The 22,928-nt window shown below is 38.5% G+C and overlaps 1 protein-coding gene across 1 annotated transcript in view; it reads left to right on the top strand.

The window, feature by feature from the left end:
• Nucleotides 1-22,928, top strand: part of rtet (major facilitator superfamily domain-containing protein rtet) — a 40,055-nt gene that overhangs the window by 5,872 nt on the left and 11,255 nt on the right. The window contains exons 3-7 of the mRNA XM_071592315.1: nt 533-636; nt 6,004-6,162; nt 9,315-9,500; nt 15,531-15,636; nt 18,206-18,426. Of these exons, the coding sequence (XP_071448416.1) occupies nt 533-636; nt 6,004-6,162; nt 9,315-9,500; nt 15,531-15,636; nt 18,206-18,426 (776 nt within the window). The remainder of the gene's footprint in view (nt 1-532; nt 637-6,003; nt 6,163-9,314; nt 9,501-15,530; nt 15,637-18,205; nt 18,427-22,928) is intronic.

Genomic DNA, 22,928 nt, shown 5'->3' with positions numbered 1-22,928 from the left:
GGATCTCTCACTAGACGTGGCTTGCAAACACAGCACTTTGACAGTGGTGCAGAATTGCATGCTGGTTTAAAAAACAAATGGTTAAAATGTAAGGTGGTGGCGGAGATGGAATTGAAAGACACTTGTGTCTCGTTATGATAAATGCCTCAAGTACTATGTAGATAAATAGTTTAATAATCTGCCTTTTCAATGTATACAATAAAACTATGTTGTTTCTCTAGGTTCATATTTTATTTCATAATGCAAGTTACTTACTGGACAGCCCTCGTAGTTGGTGGAGAGAGCACTTTAAGCACAGTACACCAGCCGTCAGATGGGACATTAAATTGTGTGATCCCTTGGTGCCTTTCATATAAAGAGTGGGCTAATACTGATGATGACTCTCCAACCTTCCTCCATTCTCTGCTTATGCTGCCCCTCCCTTCTGAGACACCCAATTAATCCTTTAAGCTGCACCTTAGTTGTTGCTGGCTTTCCTTAATACTACTGCCATAATCAAAATTCTCTTGTTTTCTTTTTCTCTCTTGTTTAGGTTTCTTGGGCTCACTGTTCTCATTCTTACAATATGTGGCCTCGCCCATGGTTGGTGGATTTTCAGATGCGTATGGGAGGAAGCCAGCCATGTTGCTGTGTTTGGTTAGTGACATTTACTGCATCATAACTTTCCAGTCTTTCAGTTACATAAAGTAAAAGAAGTTGGAACTTGAGAATTTATTAATTTTCTTAAATTTGTATTTCAATGCTAATGATTTCATGGAGATAAAAAATTTCTGATTAAAATAATAATGATGCCTTCAGCCCCTGGAAAAATATTTTTTACATTTTACTTATTTTTATAATAATAGTATATGTATATTGTGAAATTACTGTGTATTAACTTCACACTGGTTGGAGAAAATTGTTTTTGGTCTGTCATATGTAATAAATATGTGCTAAAATTTATATATAATCACCGGCAAGTGATTTAATTAATGGTAATTTAACTTAAAAAGATAAGTTTTTGGTAAGTCAACGAACTCTGCTAATCCAATATTGGCTTTGTCCAACTTATTCCTCTTTCTCCTTTGGTTCATTCAAAGTATGCATGCCCTCTGTGAATATGCACTGAAGTTATATGGCTTTCATTAATTTGGGAAACCAAAATATATACCTCTAGACTTTCCTGTAAACTCTGTAAAAAATCTAGAACAGGGATGGCAAACCTTTTGGCGATTGAGTACCAACGTTTATGTATATAATAGGAGTATACTCTTCAATTGCATGCCTATCCATTGAGTGGTCACCGTGGAATTGCCTGTAGCACCCTCTTAGCTCTGCATGTGCCAGTTTGGGCATATGTGGCTTTCTAGACCTTCTTATGGGCCAGGAAACATGGTCATGTGTGTAAACAAATATCGCCATTATATTAATTACATGGTTTTTATAAAAAGTATCGAGAAAGGTTTAGGAAAATTACATTTATTTCAGATATTGCTGCATTGCCTTTTCAAAATTCTTCAAAGTCCATCCCTTGAGTGTCTACGCACTTTTTCCTGCTGCATTTCCATGGCTTGAAGGCTTCGTGGTCCTTAAGGGTACACGTGCAAGCTTCTTTGATGACTTGACGTAGAGTCCCATGGTGGTGATGTCCTTTGAGGGTGGATTTCACTTTTGGGAAATTGTAGTCTGCTAATGCCAAGTTGGGGGGATGCCAAGACTGTGAGGGGGTTTGGGAATCATCACGATGCCTTTGCAGAAGGTCTTTGTGAGCAGACACACTCGACTCTGCTCCTGGTCATCTGTCCGTAAGACCTTCAGGGCAAGGAGTATAGCGCAGATCTTTCCCATCGCCAAATTTTCAGTGATAATGGGCTATACACTGTCATCTTATCAATGCTAATACACGATCTGTGATCATGCGCACACTTAACCGATGGTCTGAATTCAGCATTTCACGTACACACCAGGAAAAAATTGTTACCAATACTTTTTATACAAACCTTGTATGTTTATGTTGTATTTTTACTTCATTGAAATGAGTCAAAATTGAAATCATATGATCTGCCCTATGGCTTTCAACCTCTACAAAATGCCCTTCTTCAATTCTGCATACCGTATTTCCCGGCCAATAAGGTTCTCTTATTTTACTCCAAGATGTGCTCTAAAACCAGCCTGCATCTCATGGGGCCATCGGTATAGCAGGGGTAAAAACTTTGCCTTATAAGACGCAAGCCAATTCACCAGTAAAAATATTTACTGTATCTTTTCTGCATCAGTCAGGTAGTGAACAATAGTTTAAATATTTTCTAGACAGTACATCCTAAAAAATTCAAATATAAATCATAAGTATATACAATGTAGCATGTTTAGTTTCATTTCACTAATGGTACTTACGTATGAACTAGTCTACTGTTACTAAATTGTCTCTGTTTAGTGTGCATATATACTTTTGCGAAGAGAAACTTCAAAAGTTAAAGTTAGAATGACTTCATGGGATCTCAAGAGAGTAGATTGTCCTAAAGTAGTGCATTTAAACCTGAAGTAATGAATTAACTTTCAGAACACGGAAACAGGGCACCTGAAAGGCATTAGTTTAGCTCACCTCCAACAGAGATGATAATAGAATAGAGGAAGCAGCAGGTTGATTTAGTAAATGCAGATTAGAGTAAAAATATTTACACTCACTTGCTCGAAAATGGCCAAAGCTTGAAGAATGTGATAAGAACTGAATAATAAGTCACAAAAAGAATGGGATTACTGTTTCAACGAAACTGATTTTAATTGAAGGGAGAAAACTAGTAATTGGTGTGTCTATTGCTGATTTTTCTGGGACCACATTCTGGTGTGAAAGATTCATGAAGAGAAATGATCTATTCATACATAGAAGAATTAGAATAGCAATAAACTGCCTCTTGAATCTGAAAGAAAGGTTGTAGAATTCCATAGGTACATCATAAACTTGAGAAAAGTGATGTAATTAGAAATAGGACTAATGAGGAACATGGATGAGATACCCTTGGCCTTTGATGTGCCTTTAAAGAGAACAATGGATGAGAAAGGTTTAAGGGTATTTAAGTCAGCATTGATAAATATTTCTGGTAACGAATCATAATCTTTTAATGAAAAATACTAAGTATGCAATCCCACATGGAATTAATATTCATGTTCATCCCAATGAGTGGAAAAAGGGAGAGGGTTGGGATCCCTCTCAATTGGAATCACATTTTGGATTTGATTAAGTTAATTGATGTTTAAATCAATATTTCACTCAAAGGTAACCTCTTACGGCTGTTGAATCCAATTGTTTCATTTGAATTTAGTAGTTTATCTTACATGTATAAATATTTGCATGGGTCATGTTTCTCTCTCGTAAATAATCATCTATTATTATAAATCACTAGTTGGTTTATTTGACCTTTGTCTTGAAATTTCCTTGTGCACACTTGGCACCTGATTATAATGTGGAATTTTTTAATTTAAATCTTTGGCTTAATGAAATAATGAGAGCGGCCTCCAAAACTTCATTTTTACCACATTGTGATCTGAATCTTCATCTATGTCTGGGAAACTGTGCGAATTGATCATGCTAGTCCTAAATCTTTGTCTAACCATAATATAATATATACTGATACCTTTCTGAGTCACCTGGCATTTTCTATGTATACCTATGCCTTTTGGAAACAAAGTAATGGTGAAGATCTGTCTCTCCTGCAGAACTCAATTGCTTTCTCCCTGCGATCATTCCTGGTACCTAAACCGTTGTCCCCCACCTCATCACCATCTCTTCCTTCACCTACCATCGAATTCCAATCCCCCAGCACTGTCAAATTCTCCATCCAGGAACATCCGTGATCATACCCTAACAACTTCTTCCTCCTTGTGATTCTTGACAAGGTGGAAGATCATTAATTGAACCAGGAGAAATTCAAGGGAGATGGAAGACCGTATGGTAAAGACAGGCCATCAGGTTTCAACATCGGAAGAGAATATGATGTAAATGAGTATAGCTTAGGTCCCAGCTTACTTGATGCTGAAATAGAAAGAAATCAAATAAGGGCATAGGGGTAGATATCATAATTGATCAGTGTCAATTTCCATTTCCAAAAAGGGGAAGGCAGCCATTTGTGAGAACTACAGAACAATAAGTTTGTATTCATACACAGCTAAAGTGGTTCTCAGCATCATCAACAGTAGAACGGAGAAATGATTACTTATGGAATGATCAGTTTTTGGGTTTAGGAAGGGGAGAGGCACTCGTGATACCATTGCAGTAATGAGATCGCTAATTGAGATGATTATAGAATTCAACTGGGCCTTATTTGCCTATTTGGTAGATTTCCAAAAGGTGTTTAATAGAGTGAATTGGGAAAAGCTAATGAGTACATTGCAGAAAATAAGAAAAGATGGCAGGGACAGGAAGCTAATCTGCGACATGTACATTTCTCAGTCTGCTCAGGTATGAGTGGGGGATGGAGAGTCCAGATGAGCAGTGTTAGAAAGAGGTGTAAGGCAGGGTTGTCCATTATCACCAGTGATGTTCAATGTACATGCAGAGGAAATGATTAAAAAGGTATGGGAAGAACTGGAGGTAGGAATGAAAGCCAGAGGGGAATTCATAAAATAAGGTTTGTGGAAGGTCAAGCTTTAGTTTGTCAGTCAACCAACAGTTTGCAAACATTGTTGAGCACTTCGGAAAGTCAGTGCGATAGGTATAGGATGATAATAAATAAAAACAAAACAGATATGAGGTTTTGCAGAAAGAGAGAAGTTAAGTGAAACATTGAATAGAAACTGTTAAACTAGAGCACCTGGTATGGTTAACCTATCTCGGAAGTGTTCTGGACCTAAATGCTTGTTAAAACTTTGATACGGAGCATTGTTATGTATGGCTTGGAAACATGTTCATTGTAGATGGAGGATGAACGTAGTAGATTGGAGGGTTTTGTAGTGTGGGTGTGGAGAAGGATGGAGAAGGTGAAGTGGACAGAAAGGGAAACAAACTCGGAAGTGCAAGGCATAGTTAGAGGGGAGTAGAGAGGATTGCTGGGAGAAAGTCAAAGGCGGCAGCAAAGGTTGGATGCAGAGCATTTTGACTGGGGATGGAATGAAGAAATCTTTGATAGAGGGGAGAAAATTGGGAAGATGAGAAACGTGTGGGAATAGAATATTCATGTTGAATGGCATGAAGGGAGGAAGGAGGAATGGGAAATTGCCGATGGCTCAATTGTTGTGTTGGATGTCAAGTTGAGTTTTGTGGAAGAAGAAAGGTAATCATTGTGTTGTTGTGTAGCCAGTGTCAACCATATTTCTGAGTGTCCTTTCTTTGTAGTTTTATTTATATTTAAGTTTTTAACTAGAATTTAATGGTATATTTGTTTTATAAACATACACCCATAAGCTCCTCAAAAGGCCAAAATATAATTGTACAGATACAGATATATTTTGGGAAAAGGGTTAGAAGACCATATAAAGACAAACACATGGCTTTTGGGAAAGGTAGAATGGTGGAGATTCCAAGCAGAAAAAGACTTATTAGCCAGTCGTCATTTCCTTCTCCTGGCAATGCTTGCCTTTAGACAAATGCCCTGTACATACTCTCTATGAATGCTTTCCCTACTATCCTCTCCTCTTGTGTGTTCGTACATATCTCTGGTGGTGGGCGAAACAACTCCCAGGTGCTATCTCTAGGCTCCAGAATCGGGCTACTGGGTTGCATTAACCCATGTGGACTTCAGTTGTGATTCCATTTCCTCAATGGCTTAATTAGTAGGGCATTATACTAGCAAGTTAACGGTCCATGGTTCAAGTCCCTGTCCAGGATACTTTTTTCTGTTCGTCATCAGCACCTTTCTACCTTCTTCCCCTATCCTGTTTTTGTCCTTCTTATGTATTTGTATCTCATTTCTGTACACCATTGTAAGAGCTGTTTTCTCAGCATTTCTTATTCCAGTCAAAAGCAACATTGATGTGGATTACAAACCTACTGATTTCCCCGGTATTCATGTGTGCCTTTTCATTTTCTAGGCTGGCATTGCCTTCTCATATATCCTCTGGGTGCTCTCGAGTAACTTTGCCCTCTTTGTGCTGGCCCGATTTGTGGGTGGGATAAGCAAAGGCAATGTGTCTCTCTCCATGGCGATCATCACGGATGTGTCCACACCAGCTCTCAGGGCAAAAGGCATGGTAGGTCACGAGGGAATCCACAGCCAAGGGATTTCAGATGAACTCTCTCTTGAGTCTGGTTCCTCTATTGCACTACTGTTCGGGCACTTGGCGGGTAATTACTGTGTCATTAATACATTGTTGTCATCAATAAGCCATGATAATTGTTTATATTCATTGATTTTTAGTTGATGGATATTTAAATGCTCAATAACATGCTTTAATATATCTATATATTGACTTCATGCGATATTTTTATTCATATTGTTGATCAATTTCAATAATTGGAAGAAATAAATGTATTAAGGGTCAGTAATTATTGTCTGTTTGAATGCATGGAGATTCATAACAATTTTTTTTTAATTTTACAATAGTTAATTTTTTACTCTATATTTATTTATAATTATCATGTTATCTGTGGTATAATATCTATTTGCAGTATGGAGAATATGAAATAATTGATGTTGTCAGCAACCAAAAATATGTGAACACTACTCCCGTAGCTAACTTGCTCCATTTGGCTATTCACCTGAGGTCCTATTCAGATGAAATATTGAGATATAAGATGACAGTATATTAAATGAAGAACACAATGTATTTTTCCACTCTTCTTTTTTTTGGTACTACTAGTTTCAACGCTTAGGCATCATCATCAGGTACAAATTATTCAAGTTGCGGTCCATTTATATACCATTCTTGTTGGGGGAAAGCGAAATGCATTCAGGAAAGGCGACCCCTCTCCTCCTGCCCATCAAAGCCAATCATAAACCTTCATCTTTCCCCTCTTTTCCCCCTTCTCTTCTTCTCCCCTCTCTCACCCACCCCTTCCCTCATAAGAATGGTATATAAATTCCTAATTTTCAATGATTTCACTTTTCAATTCTAATGTTAATAATATTCTCTTATGGCTTTCTTCTGATGGAATTTTCTTCGGGGTCATTTTCAAAACTTTGCAGAAAATATTATTAAACTTTGTGCAAAAAATCAGTTATAATAAGTTTGATTTCCAGTTTGAAGAAATATGTGTTCACTAGCCAAGATGCTATTGGAATAAGTGCTAAAAACAAACTGCAGCAGTAACCATGCAATGAATCTGGGAATTCCCATATCCTCGCCCCTCTTTATGCAAAAAGTCACTTGTTAAGCGAGTCAATTTCGGGGCAAATATTTGTGCTTGTAAGGTGAATTACCCACTGTGTGAGGTTCATGTTAAGCGAGGTTCCACTGTACATGATAACTGGTTTCAAGGTTTCTGTGGTACCTCAATGCGTAAAACTTAACTCAATCAAATTAAATAATTTCTTATTTCCTTGCCGCATTTGTTTACTATTACGATGTCAACTCGTTCCTCCCTCATGGGCATTATCAGCAACAGTAGTATACACTTGCCAAGCTGTGAAATGCCAAGGAGGGCTGAGAATGAAAGTGGATGGTGAGATGATTTACCCAGTTCTGTAGGTCATGATGGGGATTTGATAAGGTTTTATGACAGATGAGTTAGATAATTAGGGATTTCATGAAAATCTGCATGGAATTTGGAACCAAACCTGGATGGCATAATAGTCAGTTCCAGCTAAGAACAAGGAACCAATAGACCAGTATTTGCTCATAATCAGTTTGGAAACATTTTTGAACTGGTGTATTATATGTATAAAGCTACTTACTTACTTGGAAATAAATGACCAGTTGTCTCCTTTGCCGAGTAATTGTCAAAGTTCTATTTGCTCTAGACAATAAAATTGAAGCCAATAGTTTGTTTTATATCCCAAAAGTCGGCCTCGGTGGCGGCGGGGTAACGTCCTCGTCTGCCAATCCATGGGTCGCGGGTTCAATTCCCGCCTGGGTGGGTTTCTTCCACCTAGGGCTTGGGTGTTTATAATCGTCTCCATTGTTATTCTTTGTTAATAGTCTGATGTAAAGGCCAGAGTGCTGTTTTCGGACTAAGACTAAATAAATAAAAGCATTCAACAATGTCAAACATAAGGATTTGGAGACTGGTGTGGTGTTTTTCTATCACAATCCTGATGAATTTCTGCATCGATGCATAACTGTGGACGAAACATAGACACATGCTACACTCCTCAGACAAAGAAGCATCAGAAAGAGAGGGGTCTCTTAAGGCAAATGACAAACGGGATGGAAAGTACATATTATGCATCATTATTGCACTGGTTGAGCAAAGAAATCAAGAAAAATGTCAACGCATGCCCATGTTCGCAGATTAACTTGCAGTAATAGCTGGGATGCAAGAGGCCGTGCAAGCTACTGTGAATGCACCATATATTTTTGGAATATGATTTGAGAAACAGCAAGAGGAAAACTAAAATCCTTGCTCGTGGAAGAGGAAACCTGGAGGTAGAGATCATAATTCAAGGAGTGAAACTAGAGCAAGTGGAATCCTTTGTCTAGCTGGGCAGCAGAGTGAAATAACTTGGGATGGAAGAAGTTTAATCGAAATTAAGAGAAGAATAGCTCCAGCTAAGAAGGCACCCATAAAGAAGAGGCAACTGCTATGTTCAAAGAAGGCTTACATAAGGTTGCAAAAAAGGAATGTCAAAATATTTGTACGGAGCATGGCACTATATAGATCAGAGACAAGGAACACATGAAAAGTAGAACAATATCATAAGAGTAATAGAAGCCTTTGAAATGTGGTACAGAAGAGGAGAATGAAGATCAAATGGGCAGACAATAGGAGGAAGTGTTATGTATAGAAGAGCAGAAGAGGAAACTACAGTAGAGAAGAGCTGTAGATAGATTGGACTCACTCTGGGACACAATGGTTTGGTTAGAAACATAATTGAAGGGAAAATTCTGTTAAAAAAACTTGGGTTTGAGTGTGAAGGTACCTGACACAAAGGACTAGCCACCAGGAATGCTCAAATGAGAGTATACTGTGTATCAAAAGTGTTTTCGGTAAGTACAGGTCAAAAACTCAAATCACCTTATATCCAACATCATCTTGAATTTAGGCTGACATAGTAATTTGATATTTCCCATACATTTACAGTTGGTATGAAATGAGATATCAAATTTGATCACAGTTTACTGCTGCTATTCATTGGTGGTAAGCAAGTGGCAGTTAAATCTGGGAATGACTGATAACCTAAAATATAACTGAAATGGCTGAAGTGGAATTTTCATGTGTAATTTATGAATCTTTTCCCCTACAGGCACTTGTGGGGATTGCCTTCTCAATCGGCTTCATTCTGGGCCCCATCATTGGCGCTGCCTTTGCTCATTGGTCCCATTCCCAAACTGGTGAAAGCTGGTTCATGGTACCGGCTTCATTCGCCCTCTTTCTTGCCATCACAGATTTTGTCTTTGTCCTGGCCTTCTTCAAAGAGACGCTTCCCAAGGTAAGTTGAAAACTCAATAGTCTATTTCTATCGCCTAGGCATTAACCCTTCTGCTTTGGCAGCCTGATCATTTTCTTCATCCTCTGGGTGAATAAAGGGTGTCATATGGCATCCTTATTGTCCTTTGGTAAAGCAGGCTGAAGACCCCCAGTATGCCTCCTCTTTCCTCGCGTCTTGAGGGGCAGCCACTGAAGTGCATATCTTGTTGACTCACCAGTAGATCTTTGAATTATGGGTGGTAATTGATTTGAAACATTCTCTTACATAGCAGCTAGTGTTTGGAAAGAGTGGTACTGTATCTAGTGATGGTGGAGGGGGCAGAGCCCTAAGGAGCGAGGGAAGGACCAGCTAGTTGACCCCCTCTCTCCTGTAGAAAGGAAGAGTTGGGACCGTCTCTATGTGCATAGGAAGTGCCATTTCTGAAAGAAACCGAATTGTTTATCTGGGGTGATATAGCAGTCGGAATTGTTGCCAGGGATACAACTAGGAGAATCTGTGTACCCAAATCAATGAAGTTTTATTTTAGAGAATCAGCTGTGATAACATCATGGAAAGGAAGAAAACAAATTGCTGGGGAAATTGGGGATTTGAAAACAAATGTAATTCATTTAAATTAAATTGAAATTCAATTAATGTAATGAAATTTAAACAAATGTAATTTATTGAAATTAATTAAATTTGTTTTCCAATTAAGGAAAAACTGGCTGCATATGCTACCAGTCCGTACGTCACCAAAATGGCTAAAAAGATAAGTAAGCTCTAACAGAAGCATAATGTAGTAACTAGGTTGTCCACAACAAGAAAGAAATGGGCGACATCATCCCTAAGTCTAAGGATTAGATTCCCAACCTCATTTACAAGGGAGTATATGAGATCAAGTGCACCTTTGGGAAGCCCTATATCGGCCAAACAGGAAGGTCCATTATATCCAGAATTAAGGAGCACCGAAGGGCCGGATGGATAAGAAACAGTTTGGACTCACGGCAATGACCAAACATGCATGGTCGGAACCTGGACACATAATTGAGTTTGGCCATGCAAAAGTGCTGGCAAGAGAGAAACATTATTTTCCGAGACTCATAAGAGAAACGGTGGAAATAATGAAAAATCATAAGAATTTCAACCTTGAGGATGGCTACACTCTGACCTCCACGTGGAAAAGGGTAATTTCACCTTACTTCCAAGGAAGAGCCAATCAGAGCAATGCGGGCCAGCCAGCATCTCCTGTATATAGTGGTCAAATTGTAACAAATATCACTTCGACCTGAAGATGTCTCCAGGACTGGGGGCAAAACTGTTGTCCAAAAAGGCACCCTATGCTACAGTTAGTCCTTGAAATAGCATGGAACATCCATCTGATGGATGTTGTGGAAGGCTTAAAATGAAATTAATTATAAAAATTATTTTGGTATTTCGTCAAGAGAATGACTCAATGTGTGTCAACAAACATGTGATAAGCACAATGGGATAAAGAAGATGGAGAGAGGTGGTCATCAGGGGCACTTAACCCTGGGAGAGACAGTTAAATTTACAAGAATGTTACTCCTGCAATTGTGTGTGCATAGGTACAGCTTATCTGTACACTTGAGAGGTATGAATGCAAAATTAAAAAATATGTTATTTGAGATGTGAGTCACTCACGGTTGGTCTGAAATTCACCGCCATAACCATTATGTAACAATATCAACACAGTTATGGGATTCGTTCGGTAAAAACTCCCGCTGATAATGCTGCCTAAATTCCACAGTACTTGTACACCAGGGAAAGCAAACACCATTTGAGGCAGCACCATTTGAACAATGCTTGTGGCACTGTCAGTGAATTTTGGACTGCACTCACAATCGCACAATCAATCATAATTATAGTGTGGATGTGTAGAAATAATCAGCATTATTATATAGAATATTTACAACTTCATAATGACCACTAAAAGTTATTCTGTTATATTTATTTAGTCCTTATTGCATGAAAACGTGGATTTAACAAAAGTTCACAAATTATGATTAATTTGCTGTAAGTAACTAAGCAACATTGCACATTTGAAAGAAAAACTTGGGTTGACTTATGCACAAGATATGTAAACAAATGAAAATTTTATGTGAATATTTGGGAATAGACCCATGCATGGTATAAAATCTGCACGGTATGGTAATTAAATCCGGACAAATGTTTAAAAGCAAATTTATTGAGAAAAAATACAAATGAAAATCAAAATCCATTTACATACAAGTAGTGGTATCTGTCAAGATTAACATTACTCAATGTAATGTACCCTTCATCTGCAATGACCACCTCCAATCTTGTCCTGAATCGATCGCACGCACTCTTTAAAACATTGCTGTCCATGTTCGTGAATGCTGCTATGATATCGTTGCATAGAGATGTGACATTAGGGTGCCTCGTCCTATTGGTAACACTTTCAACTATGCTCACAACACTATAGTCGTGGGGGTTCAAGTCCACGCTATTTTGGGGCCAGAGAACTCCTTTGACCAGAACATGTAAATGTTATCTGAGAGCCAGTTGTGGACTAAATGACTCGTATGAGCCAGTGCAATGTTCTGCTGAAGAACATGTTGTCTCCTTGAGGCCAGAGTTACCATACTCGGTTTCACTACATTCTTCAAAATCTGAGGATAGACTTCTTTTGTGATAGTTTGTTCCTTTTCAAAGACATGTGGCGGCATGATATCACCCTCACTGGACACAACACCTAGGATGTGAACACTAGCCGGATATTGTGTTTGAGCAGCAATCAGGACGTCCTCGGGGTCGTGGGCGAGCCAGTGATCATTTCTCTGGTTGATCTTTGCGTCAATGAGGAAAATATTTTCATCAGAAAAGAATCTGATGTGCCCTGCAGCTTCATTTTTTTAGAGAATACAATTGCAGGTTGCAGGGAGCAATCAGCTTTGTTCTGGCAGCCTCAGACAGCATGTGTCACAACTTTATTGTGTACAACTTGTATCTTAGGTCTCCCTCTGCCATCCGAAGCAATGTTCCCTCTCTAACATACAATTATGATGCCAATTTCCTCAGCGATCGCCCCGGGTCCTCTGAAATCAGTGCCTGAGCCTTCTCGGTGACTGCCGCAGTTCGTGACACACGTTTCCTCGATTGAGGTTTCCTGGGGTACCCAAAGAATCGATCTATTTCACTGGGTGAACTCCAAGCATGAACACTTGATAATAGCGGCTCTTTGATTTTACTCCGCACTTGTATGTGACACCTTGACCATTTTGAGGTTATGACTGTTTACTAGATGCCTATACCTTTCAAGAATGCCAATCACGACCTCCAGTGGAACTACGATGTGGTGGGATATTCAAATTGAAATTGGCCCAGAGATAACCGCCGCACCCTGTATACACAAGTATTCTTGGCATGCCCACTTGTGCAACCGTGAGCACACACACATGCCTGTGTGATTGGTTTGTGCATGTTTTTTTCTATGTGGTTGCATTTGTCTCTATGTGTCTGTGTGTGCGTTACAGTTCAGAGATCACTGCTTGACTGGACCCCTATTGAAGGGTCAAATCCCCAATCGTTCCATGGAGCAGCAAGATGCAATATAATTTTGTGTTAAGCTCGGAAAATCAGGCTTGTAGACCATGAATATGGCTAAGAATGCTTACGGAAATGTCCCTAGGAATGGTTTTCTGCAGGCACTAACTACTGCCGTTTGTGCTAACTACGGCAGTTGAAGTTAAATATTTGGGGGCTGTTCTAACACTATGCCTTTCATGGGGAGCATACTACCTTGATCAAAAAGTTCCCGGAATAACCACCGTGTGGCGCTCCCATCGTTCCGATTTGAGTTCTGTTTTTTTTGTTAAATTGGTACATCTGTTGTTGATATTCCCTTTAAATCTTAGTGTCATAACTTGACATTTGCAAAAGTTACGTAGCCAAGAGTACATCTATCTCTGTGTGTGTTGGCGATTTTTTACAATTGCAGAAATGGATTTAAATTTGCAACAACGAACTTGTATTAAATTTTGCGTAAAAAACGGATTTAGTGGCGCACGGACGTTGGAAATGTTGGAAAAGTGTTTCGGCAACGATTCTCTAAAAAAAACGGTCGTTTACCAGTGGCACGAGCGGTTCAGAAGTGGTCGTGAGTCAATCGAAGATGATGAACGCAGTGGCAGACCATCGACATCGAAAGTCGGTGAAAAAATTGATAAAGTAAAAGAAATGTTGGTCAATAACCGCAAATTAACCATCAGAGAAATAGCGGAGGACTTGAACTTTGCCTATGGATCCGCCCAAGACATTGTGGTTAATGATTTGGGTTTCCGTCGTGTAGCAGCAAAGTTGGTGCCAAAAGACCTCAATTTCATGCAAAAAAGAGACCGTGTTGACGTCGCAAAAGACATGATTTGCGAGGCTGAATCCGATCCCACATTCATCAAAAGGATCATTACTGGAGACGAGACGTGGGTTTATGAGTACGACACGCAATCCAGACATCAGGCAAGTGAATGGCGTTCACCAAATGAGCCGAGACCAAAAAAACCACGTCGTTTTCAGTCAAAAAAGAAGGCAATTCTGACGGTTTTCATGGATTACAACGGTGTAGTGCATCATGAATTTTTGCCAGAAGGCCAGACAGTAAACAAAGAGTATTATTTGGGCGTTATGAGACGTTTGCGTGAAGCAATTCGCCGAAAGAGACCAGAAATGTGGGCAGAAAACTCGTGGATTTTGCACCATGATAACGCACCGTCGCACAGTGCTATCATTATTCGTAATTTTTTGACGAAAAATGCAACAAATACCATCCAACAGCCACCAAATTCACCTGATTTGGCTCCCTGTGACTTCTTTCTGTTCAATCGAGTTAAAAAACCATTACGGGGAACGAGTTTTAGCAGCCGAGAGGAAGTAATGGAAAAATCGCAGGAAGCACTGATGGACATACCGAAAACCGAATATAAAAAATGTTTCGAGGATTGGATCAAGCGCTGGCATAAGTGTGTTGCAGTCGATGGGGATTACTTTGAAGGGGACAATATAGATTTAGATGAATAAACTTGTATTTTTAATTTTCTGAATAAATTCCGGGAAATTTTTGATCAAGGTAGTATATCAGGATAATATGCGGATCCACTTTGAAGAAAATCGGCTTCATTGAACGTGTGTTGGGGAAATTTTATGAGAAAGTAAAAGAGAGATCATATTTCACTCTAGTATGGTCTCATTTAGAATTGACCGCAAGTATTTGGAATCCTTGGGAGAAAGTTTGGCAAAAAGAATTAGATAAGGTCTAGAGAAAATCTGCCAGATATTCGTTCTTCCCTCAGGCAATCAGGAATAAAAATAGCAAGAAATCAAATTCACTATATAAATAGGAAGGACATTCATTCCATTTACAAGTAAAGGCAAGATTAAACATTCCATAAAAATAAGGTTTATTCGCCGGTGCATGTGTATGTTAGTTGATAGTATATGTATTCACATTCGTGTAAATTAAAAAGGTTTTCATATGAATATTATATTCGCCTCTGTGGGTTTAAAGTTGAATGCATTTGTTGGTTTTGCATGTGGTTTTATTCTCTTCTATGGGTTTTGACATAACACAAGATCCAACCTTGCAAATCGCATATTGTCCCTCATATTTTCCAGCCACAAGCCCTTGCGGCAGCTTGCAGGGGAAATAGTGTAGATGAATATTTCAAACTTTAATTCAATAGAAATTTTAAGTTATGTAGGTTTACTTAGTTGACTGTACAATTTGTCTTTGTTCTTGGAAACCTTATTCATTGAATGGAATTAAGTTTTGGGATATATATATTTTTTATTTAAATTAAAACTAATGAAATCATTGACAAGACAATTTTGTGTGGCTGTATGTATTGTAATAAGTGGTGATGCAAGTGTGTAAAAATAAGGTGGAGATTGGTTATGAAAATTTTCAGGCTAAATTTTTTGTGCGATTATTCCTCGATTTGTTGAAATGTTTTGTTTTTTGTTGTCCCTGTTGGTGTTTTACACACAAATGCATGTCTCCGTCTCTTCATTGATCAGGGAAAGCGTGCTCGTTCTGTTGCAAAAAGCCTTGCTGAAGCTGTGGCGTATGTGAATCCGGTTGATCTGTTTAATTTCAAAGCTGTGCAGAAAATGTCCTCTCAAGGTAATGAAAAAATATTCTCTTCCATTTGGTTTTCAACATGAGGTGGTGGTGTTAAGTTAGGGAGAAGGATCAGATTTTAGGTCCTGAACACATTGAATGATGTACTCTAAAAATATATGTGGACCTCATGTGTTGATGAAATTGTCTGCTTTTACCAGAAATCTGTGGGTGGGCTGCTGTGTCAACATGCCAGTTGACTCGCCGTGGATGGAATGGAAATTTGAAATAAAAGCGCTATGGAATTGAATTACATAATCGTGTTTCCATTCGCAGTTTTATGTAGTTTTGGGGTAAAATCTTAATTAGTTGAAACAAATAATAACCATCATTGAGGAAAGACATCTTTTATCATAATGGAAATATTCCCTTTAGTCACTCTTTCGGAAGATCATTGCTTTTGAATTGAAGTCATTGGCGCTGGTGTGTAGAACATGAGGTAGATTGGACAGACATTCATTTTTGCATGATTATCGATTCATATGGTGACATGTTGTTGCTTTATATTGTTTTTACCATGAGAAGTATGATAAGAGCGGACTCCTTAAATCGGTTTTTCCTGCAATCTATTTCTCTTCGGCTTTGATAATAATGTATTGCGAATTTGGTATCATTCACTTGTTGTCAGCATTAAAGTCATGGAATTTGTATTTATCTCAGAGGTCAAGTTTAGCACATAGTCTTTGGGTTTATCTCCACTCCAATTCCAAGCTATGCATTGGATGTGTGATGTTTTTCTGTCCATGAAGGTTGTGAACTGAATGGGAAATTGCATTTGATTCTGACATTCGGTTATTTAGTGAAGGGTCCCAATTACTCCAAGGTTATGTCTAGCCAACATGTAATAACACCTCTCCTTGACTTTTGTATTTGGGAATTGTCTCAACATTTGTTTGATGAACCTTAGTTTCTTAAATCCAGTTCCCCAGATATTTTGAATGTGCTTTACCCATGTTAGAGGTGCGATGTTAGTGTTACTTTTAGGTCTCTCACTTAGTCAATTAATAGCATGCCTACTCCATCAGAGTCTTTAGGTGCTAGGGTTTATAAATGTATTTTCCCAGAAATGCAAGACTGTGACTTTATTTTGATTTAGCTGGAGCTACCACCCTGAAAGAAGGTGAAATGGACAGAGAAGAAAACAAATGAGGAAGTACAAGGTATGGTGGTTGAGGAGAGGGATTTGTTCTGAGAAATCATAAAGGGGCAGGAAAAATGAATGAAGAGCATATTGATCGGCAGTGGGATGTTGAAGACTGTAATCGAGGGGAGAATGTTAGGCAAACAAGGAAAGGGCAGGAACAGGGCAGGGATGTTGGATGGGATGAAGGGAGAAAGGAAGTGCACAGAGATTTAGATGGAATTTTATGTTGGATTGTATTTTGTGAGGATTCACAAAATATTTATTAGGTAGTAGTGTACGTCCATAACCTACCGTAATCGGTATATTTTCTATGATAACTAATAATGATAGCTAACTTTATGTAACCTGTAACATAGGTTATCACAGTAATGTTCTTTGTGATCAATGCCTGTTAATTAATATCGGAAATCCCCTTATTGTATTATATTGAAAAATTCACTGTACGAGTAATGCCTTTGGCTACAGTCTTATATTGGGTAGTAATATAATGTTAATGCTTGTACATCACTGTTCATATACATAGGTATTGTTAGGTTAATACTGTAATTAACCCCATCAGGTCACAATAAACAAGTAACCTCTTTGTCATAGTCTTGCATTATCAACTTGATGCCCATTTGGCACCTCAAATTTGTGCACACCATAGAATAAATGCCCAAAAATTCACAAATAGGAACGTCACTTATTCTTCATTGCATATTTCAAAGTAGTGTTGTCCCTCCTGCATGCACACATCAGTCCATGTAGTTATTCTACGCATAAAAGTCTTGTTTTCTGCATCAAATCACTGAGTTTGCTCAAATGAATAAATTCAATTTAATGTGGTGTTTACGTTCAAAAATTGAAAGTTCATTATTGACGTTAAAAAACATGTATGCTGCATAAAATAATGAGTATCAATTGTACAAAATTATTTATTAAATCATATTGATAAAATAAAAGTTATTCTATGAACAGGCAATATGTTTGAAGAACCAATATTGTTAATTTCACGTCACTTATTTTTACTCAAAGCTTCTGGTCACATTGTATGCAAAAAAATATACCGTTTAGCATCTCCCTATCCTCAAATCTGATACATTTAATACACCAGCTGAATACCGCCAATGTAAGCAAACTGCTGCCATAGTAAAACAGAGCCAGTTAAGAGTTTCAAAACAAGATGGCTGGCCGTGGTACAACTCCGCCCAAAACTCACTCACTATCACCTGTGTCTGTGAGATTCATTTTGGGCGGTATCTCAGTGCAGGCAGAGAAACTCCACCTGTGGTATGCAGTTTGTAATAGCTGTGTAGTGTTTACCTCTCATTGTGATTGCCCAAATTTAGGATGTGGTGAATAAATAAAATTGTTTCACTTGATCTTGTACGAGTTACATATCCTGAAGGAAGATGTCTGTGAATTAACTCTGGTACATTATTTTGGTAGAGCATTCAAAGTTGGTGCGGCTGGGCTTCATCTACTACCTGTACCTGTTCCTCTACTCTGGTCTGGAGTTCACACTCACGTTCCTCACCCACCACGCCTTTGGGTACACGTCAATGCAGCAGGGTTGGATGTTCTTTGCGATTGGCCTCACCATGGCGACGCTTCAAGGGGCAGTCATTCGCAGGATCCCACCCCATCGTGTTGCCTCCTCGGCCACCCTGGTTTGTGAACCTTTTGGTTTCGTAGACTTAAGAATAAGATTGTATGACTAAAATCTTTTCTCGTTGGACTTTATTTTCAATATCTAGGAAACTTGAGATCTACGGCCTCGTAAAATAACAAGTTTAAAGAAAATATCCTATGGCCGTAATAAATTAGTACCACTCATCCAAAAGGAAAACTATAAATTGCTGTGATGGTTTGTTAAAGAAGGAATTGTACTAGTGTGACCAACCACAACCTCTCTACCTTTGTCATTCATTTATGATTTTTGACGGAAATAATGCCATCTTTTGTCCCTTGGTTATCTAATGGTCTAAAAGTGATTTTACTATCCTTGCAATTTATTTCCAGGCTTCCTGTTAATCTACGAGAATGACACATGTTTAATGAAACTGAAAATTTGTGCATCTCTCGACTCTTGCTGTTCTTTTAAGGCATGTCTATTTAATTAAATGGTTCATCACTATTCCTTCAGGAATTTGGCTTCATTTTGCATGAAATCCCTGGTCCTCTATATGGGCCTCTATGTGCTGTCAATAACTTACATTAACAGGAGGGGAAATATTTGATCAGGATGGTGTTTTTACGTTTTAGATTCTTCTGGAATATTAATTTGTGTGAATAATATCATAATTGGACTACCAAGTGTTCCTCCTTGTTATTTCTGACACTCTTATGAATAATTATTACTGAATGATTATTATTTGGCCAAAAATACCTTTGGTCGGAGATGTAGACTAAACTAAACCCTGGGAGAGGCTGAAAACTTGGAAAACATAGAGAGCTATTGTAATATCTGGGTGATTATGGACATCCTGATTGTTGATGAACGTTGAGTGATGTGGATGTGGACTAGCTGAAAAAATCATCCATAAATGGGGAGTAATTCATTCATTGTTCATCAGTGGTGATTCACTGTGAAAAATCATTGGACTTGTCATGCATTTCCCAATTTCTGGAAAGATAGGTTTCCCACCGAATCACCTGGTAATCTTTTTTTGTGATCAAATTCCACATTAGGAAATTAAGGGAATTTGTGTTCTTCATAAACTTGCAACCACGCCAGTGAATCCGTGGAATACACTCTTTGTTCAATCCCTGGAGCCCTACTAGGGTAAGGTGAAAAGTTGTCGGCCTCCGACTATGAAAGACTGCGATTTTCAGTTAAAAAACGATTTTATTGTTACATAATCTCCTTTAACTTCAACGCCCTTGGTCCGGCATTTCTCTGACATCAGTATTCCTTCCTGGTAGTGATAGTAGGGAAGGCTGTGAAAATATCCATCTACGGCCATCTCAACTTCTTCATTGGATGCGAAGTGCTTCCCAGAAACAAAAATCTACAAGTCTGGGAACAGATGGAAGTGTGAGGGTGCTAAATCAGGAGAAGAGGGGGATGATCAAGTAATTCGTACCCCAAATCCCATAGTTTTCCCATCAGCAACACACCTTTGTGGGCAGGTGTATTGTCCTGGTGAAAGATGATATTTTTCTTCTTCAAGTGAGGCCTCTTCTCGTGAATTTTGGCATCCAGCTGGTCAAGAATTAGCCTGTAATTGTTCTGCCCTTTTCAAGGTAATCAATGAACATCATCCCTTTTGCATCCCAAAACACACTGGCCATGACCTTTCCGGCAAATGCGATCGACTTTGCTTTCTTTGGCACTGAAACACCAGCTTCCACCCACTGCATTGACTGCTGTTTCATTTCTGGCGTGTAGTGGTGGACCCATGGTGACAAATCGCTGTAAAAAATTGATCGGTTCCCTCTTAAATCGGTCTAAAAAACTGCTGAAAAAATTGTTTGCGCATTTGCTTTTTATCAGCATTCAGCAAATGCAGCACCCTCCTTGAGCAGAGCTTTTGCATCCCTACTTCTTTGCGCAAGATGTTTTGCACCCTTTCTTCCGATACATCCCCAAGGCCTCAGCCTGTATCTCACTCACCTTCACTCGCCTATCATCCAACACGATGTCGTGCAACTTTACGATGGTTTCAGGTGTGGTTGCGGTTTTTGGCCATTCTTCACGTGGGTCATCTTCGAGGGATGTGCGACCGCGTTTAAATTGAGCTGCCCACTTTTTAATGGTGGGCATTGAAGGAGCAGAGTCCACATAAACTTTTGTCAACTTTGGATGAATTTCCATAGAGGTTTATCCACCCGATACAAAGAATTTTATGACCTCACGAAATTCAAGTTTATCCATTTTAACGAAAGATGTCTACTGCAACAATACGTGTAAACAAACTACTTGGGAGAACAAGTTGAAACTAGTTTCACAAACTAATAATACGTGCACCCAGGCAGGAATCATAAGTTTTCACTAATTGAGATGCCATCTCTTTGTCAGGCCGAGTACTTTTCACCTTACCCTCGTAATCTCAAAGTTAATTGATCAAATACAAATGACTTGTACGATAACTTTTTCTCAGCTCAATGGGCGAACTAATTTCTCACCAAAAGTGAGGACCCATGCCTTCAGTATTACCGCTTCCCTGGTCCATGTGAGTTTCTTCCAAAGTTTCCTCTGAATTTTTCATTGCGTTTATTTGTCAATTCTAATGGCAACCACTCTGCCCAACTGGTCAAAAGGTTTTGTTTCGTGCAAAATGAGAGGTAGAAAAGCAATCAGAATCGTGTGATTCATTTCATTCAATTCAAAAGGTGTTTATTTATCCAAGCAGTTGTACATAGTTTAACAGTAACATTTTTATAAATTGTAACAGTACAACTGACAGGGAAGCCCTTTTACAGGCAATATACCTCTTCAGGGTCTATAACGGTTGCTGTTAGAGTTTGCGTTCAGCGGTTGCAGAAAGAAAAATTTTTTAAATATTCTGGAACTCTTTTCTTCAGGGAGGCATTGGTCTGACATTTGCCCACAGCATAAGGGAAACCCAAAAAACCCTCCGCAGACCACCGTAAAGAACAGGAGAGAAGTATATAAAATTTAAAGTTTGAAAACATAACGTCTCTTTGTGATTATGCATAACACTTCACTTTCACTGGGCATAAAATGTACGTGTCATGTGATGGGTCATGTGATGCATAAAATTATGTAAAATTGATGGTGGAATTGCTGAGCCATTTCCCTTCCACCTGACTTAGTCTCTCATTTGACATTATACTTCCCAGCTGCACCAAATGGTCTGTTTCTAGCTGTTTTAATGCAGTAATTTCTGTAGATCTTTTCCTCTCTGAATCACTGGAGTCCGTATTGGTGATTCCTTCCTTTTAGAAAATGCCATGCACTCTATAGCTCTTTATGCAGCCCTATCAGAAACAGAAGCTGCATCCAAACTGGTGGGGCATCAGGGTGTGCATTCCTTTAGGTGGGTGCCTAAATGTAAGTAAGGTGCCTAATGGAAAGGGCAGCTTGAGTTTGGACACCCTACGCAGTAGTACAGCCATCTATGTTGCTAAGAATAAACAGATGATGTCCGAATGTAAATATTTTGATATTTGAGATAGCTTTTTCACACATTTGCATGTAGTTGCAAAACGGCATAATGGTTTTTGCGTGATTCTGAGTTCAGTGTACAATTCATTTGGCAGTTTTCCTTTTCTCTCTTTTAATTAAGTATTTTTTTTAAGATTTTTGGAACTAGTCTCGCATTCATTTTCTCTTATTGGACTGTATTCAACTCTTTGTGGATTATCCGTTTTTTATATTTTAATTTAATTATTAGGTCAGATAGTATCACATTTAAATAATTTTAAACTTTTTATCTTTCTCTATGGTATTTTACTAAAGGAATTTTTATGCGGTTGTTAATCCTTGACGGTAATTGTTTTAAGATATGCTTTGTATTGTGTGTACTTCATTTATATTTATGTGCACTTTTCTTGCTAAACGTTTCATATTTTTAAGTAAAGCATAGTATCAATTAAAAATATATCCTGCAATTACTCTTTGTCAGCGCTTTTTCACTTTTGCTGGTTTTGTCACTTAATGGGCTTACGTAATGAAACGGTGACTCCCTTTGCAATGGTTTGGCGAAAGACCTATGATTACCCAGTTGAATTCATGCAGACAGCTATATTTTTACTAAGAGAATCACTAAATGCTTGCTGTCTCCAAACACAGCATTACGCTTGAATATTATTTGCCGTAATGCTTATATACAGAAATAAGATTTAACAAGCACCCAAACAAGGCACGGATACAAACACGATGACAAATGTTCTTAGACATGAAAAGAAGCACCAAACAAAGGAATGCATTCTAACCTCTTCATTTCAAATATCTGTATCCATTAACTTGATAAAATAAAGTTATTACAAGAATTAAACTACATTGATGTGGAAGACTTAAAATTTCTCTGGCCTTTTCCCACCTCACGTTAATAAAGCCCTTGGTTTTTTCGACAAGTAAAAGTGTACTCTCTCAAAGAAATAACCAATGTCATCATTAGCTGCATATATAATGCATTCCTGCCATGGCGATTATTCCTTTGCTGGTTTTCTTGCTTCTATCTCTTGGAATTATGGCGTTGCAATA

The sequence above is a fragment of the Hetaerina americana genome, unplaced genomic scaffold (assembly GCF_022747635.1).
Source record: "Hetaerina americana unplaced genomic scaffold, ioHetAmer1.1.p SCAF_5, whole genome shotgun sequence".
NCBI lineage: Eukaryota > Metazoa > Arthropoda > Insecta > Odonata > Calopterygidae > Hetaerina > Hetaerina americana.
The sequence above is the reverse complement of the archived record's forward strand: the minus strand, read 5'-3'. Positions and strand labels throughout refer to the sequence as shown.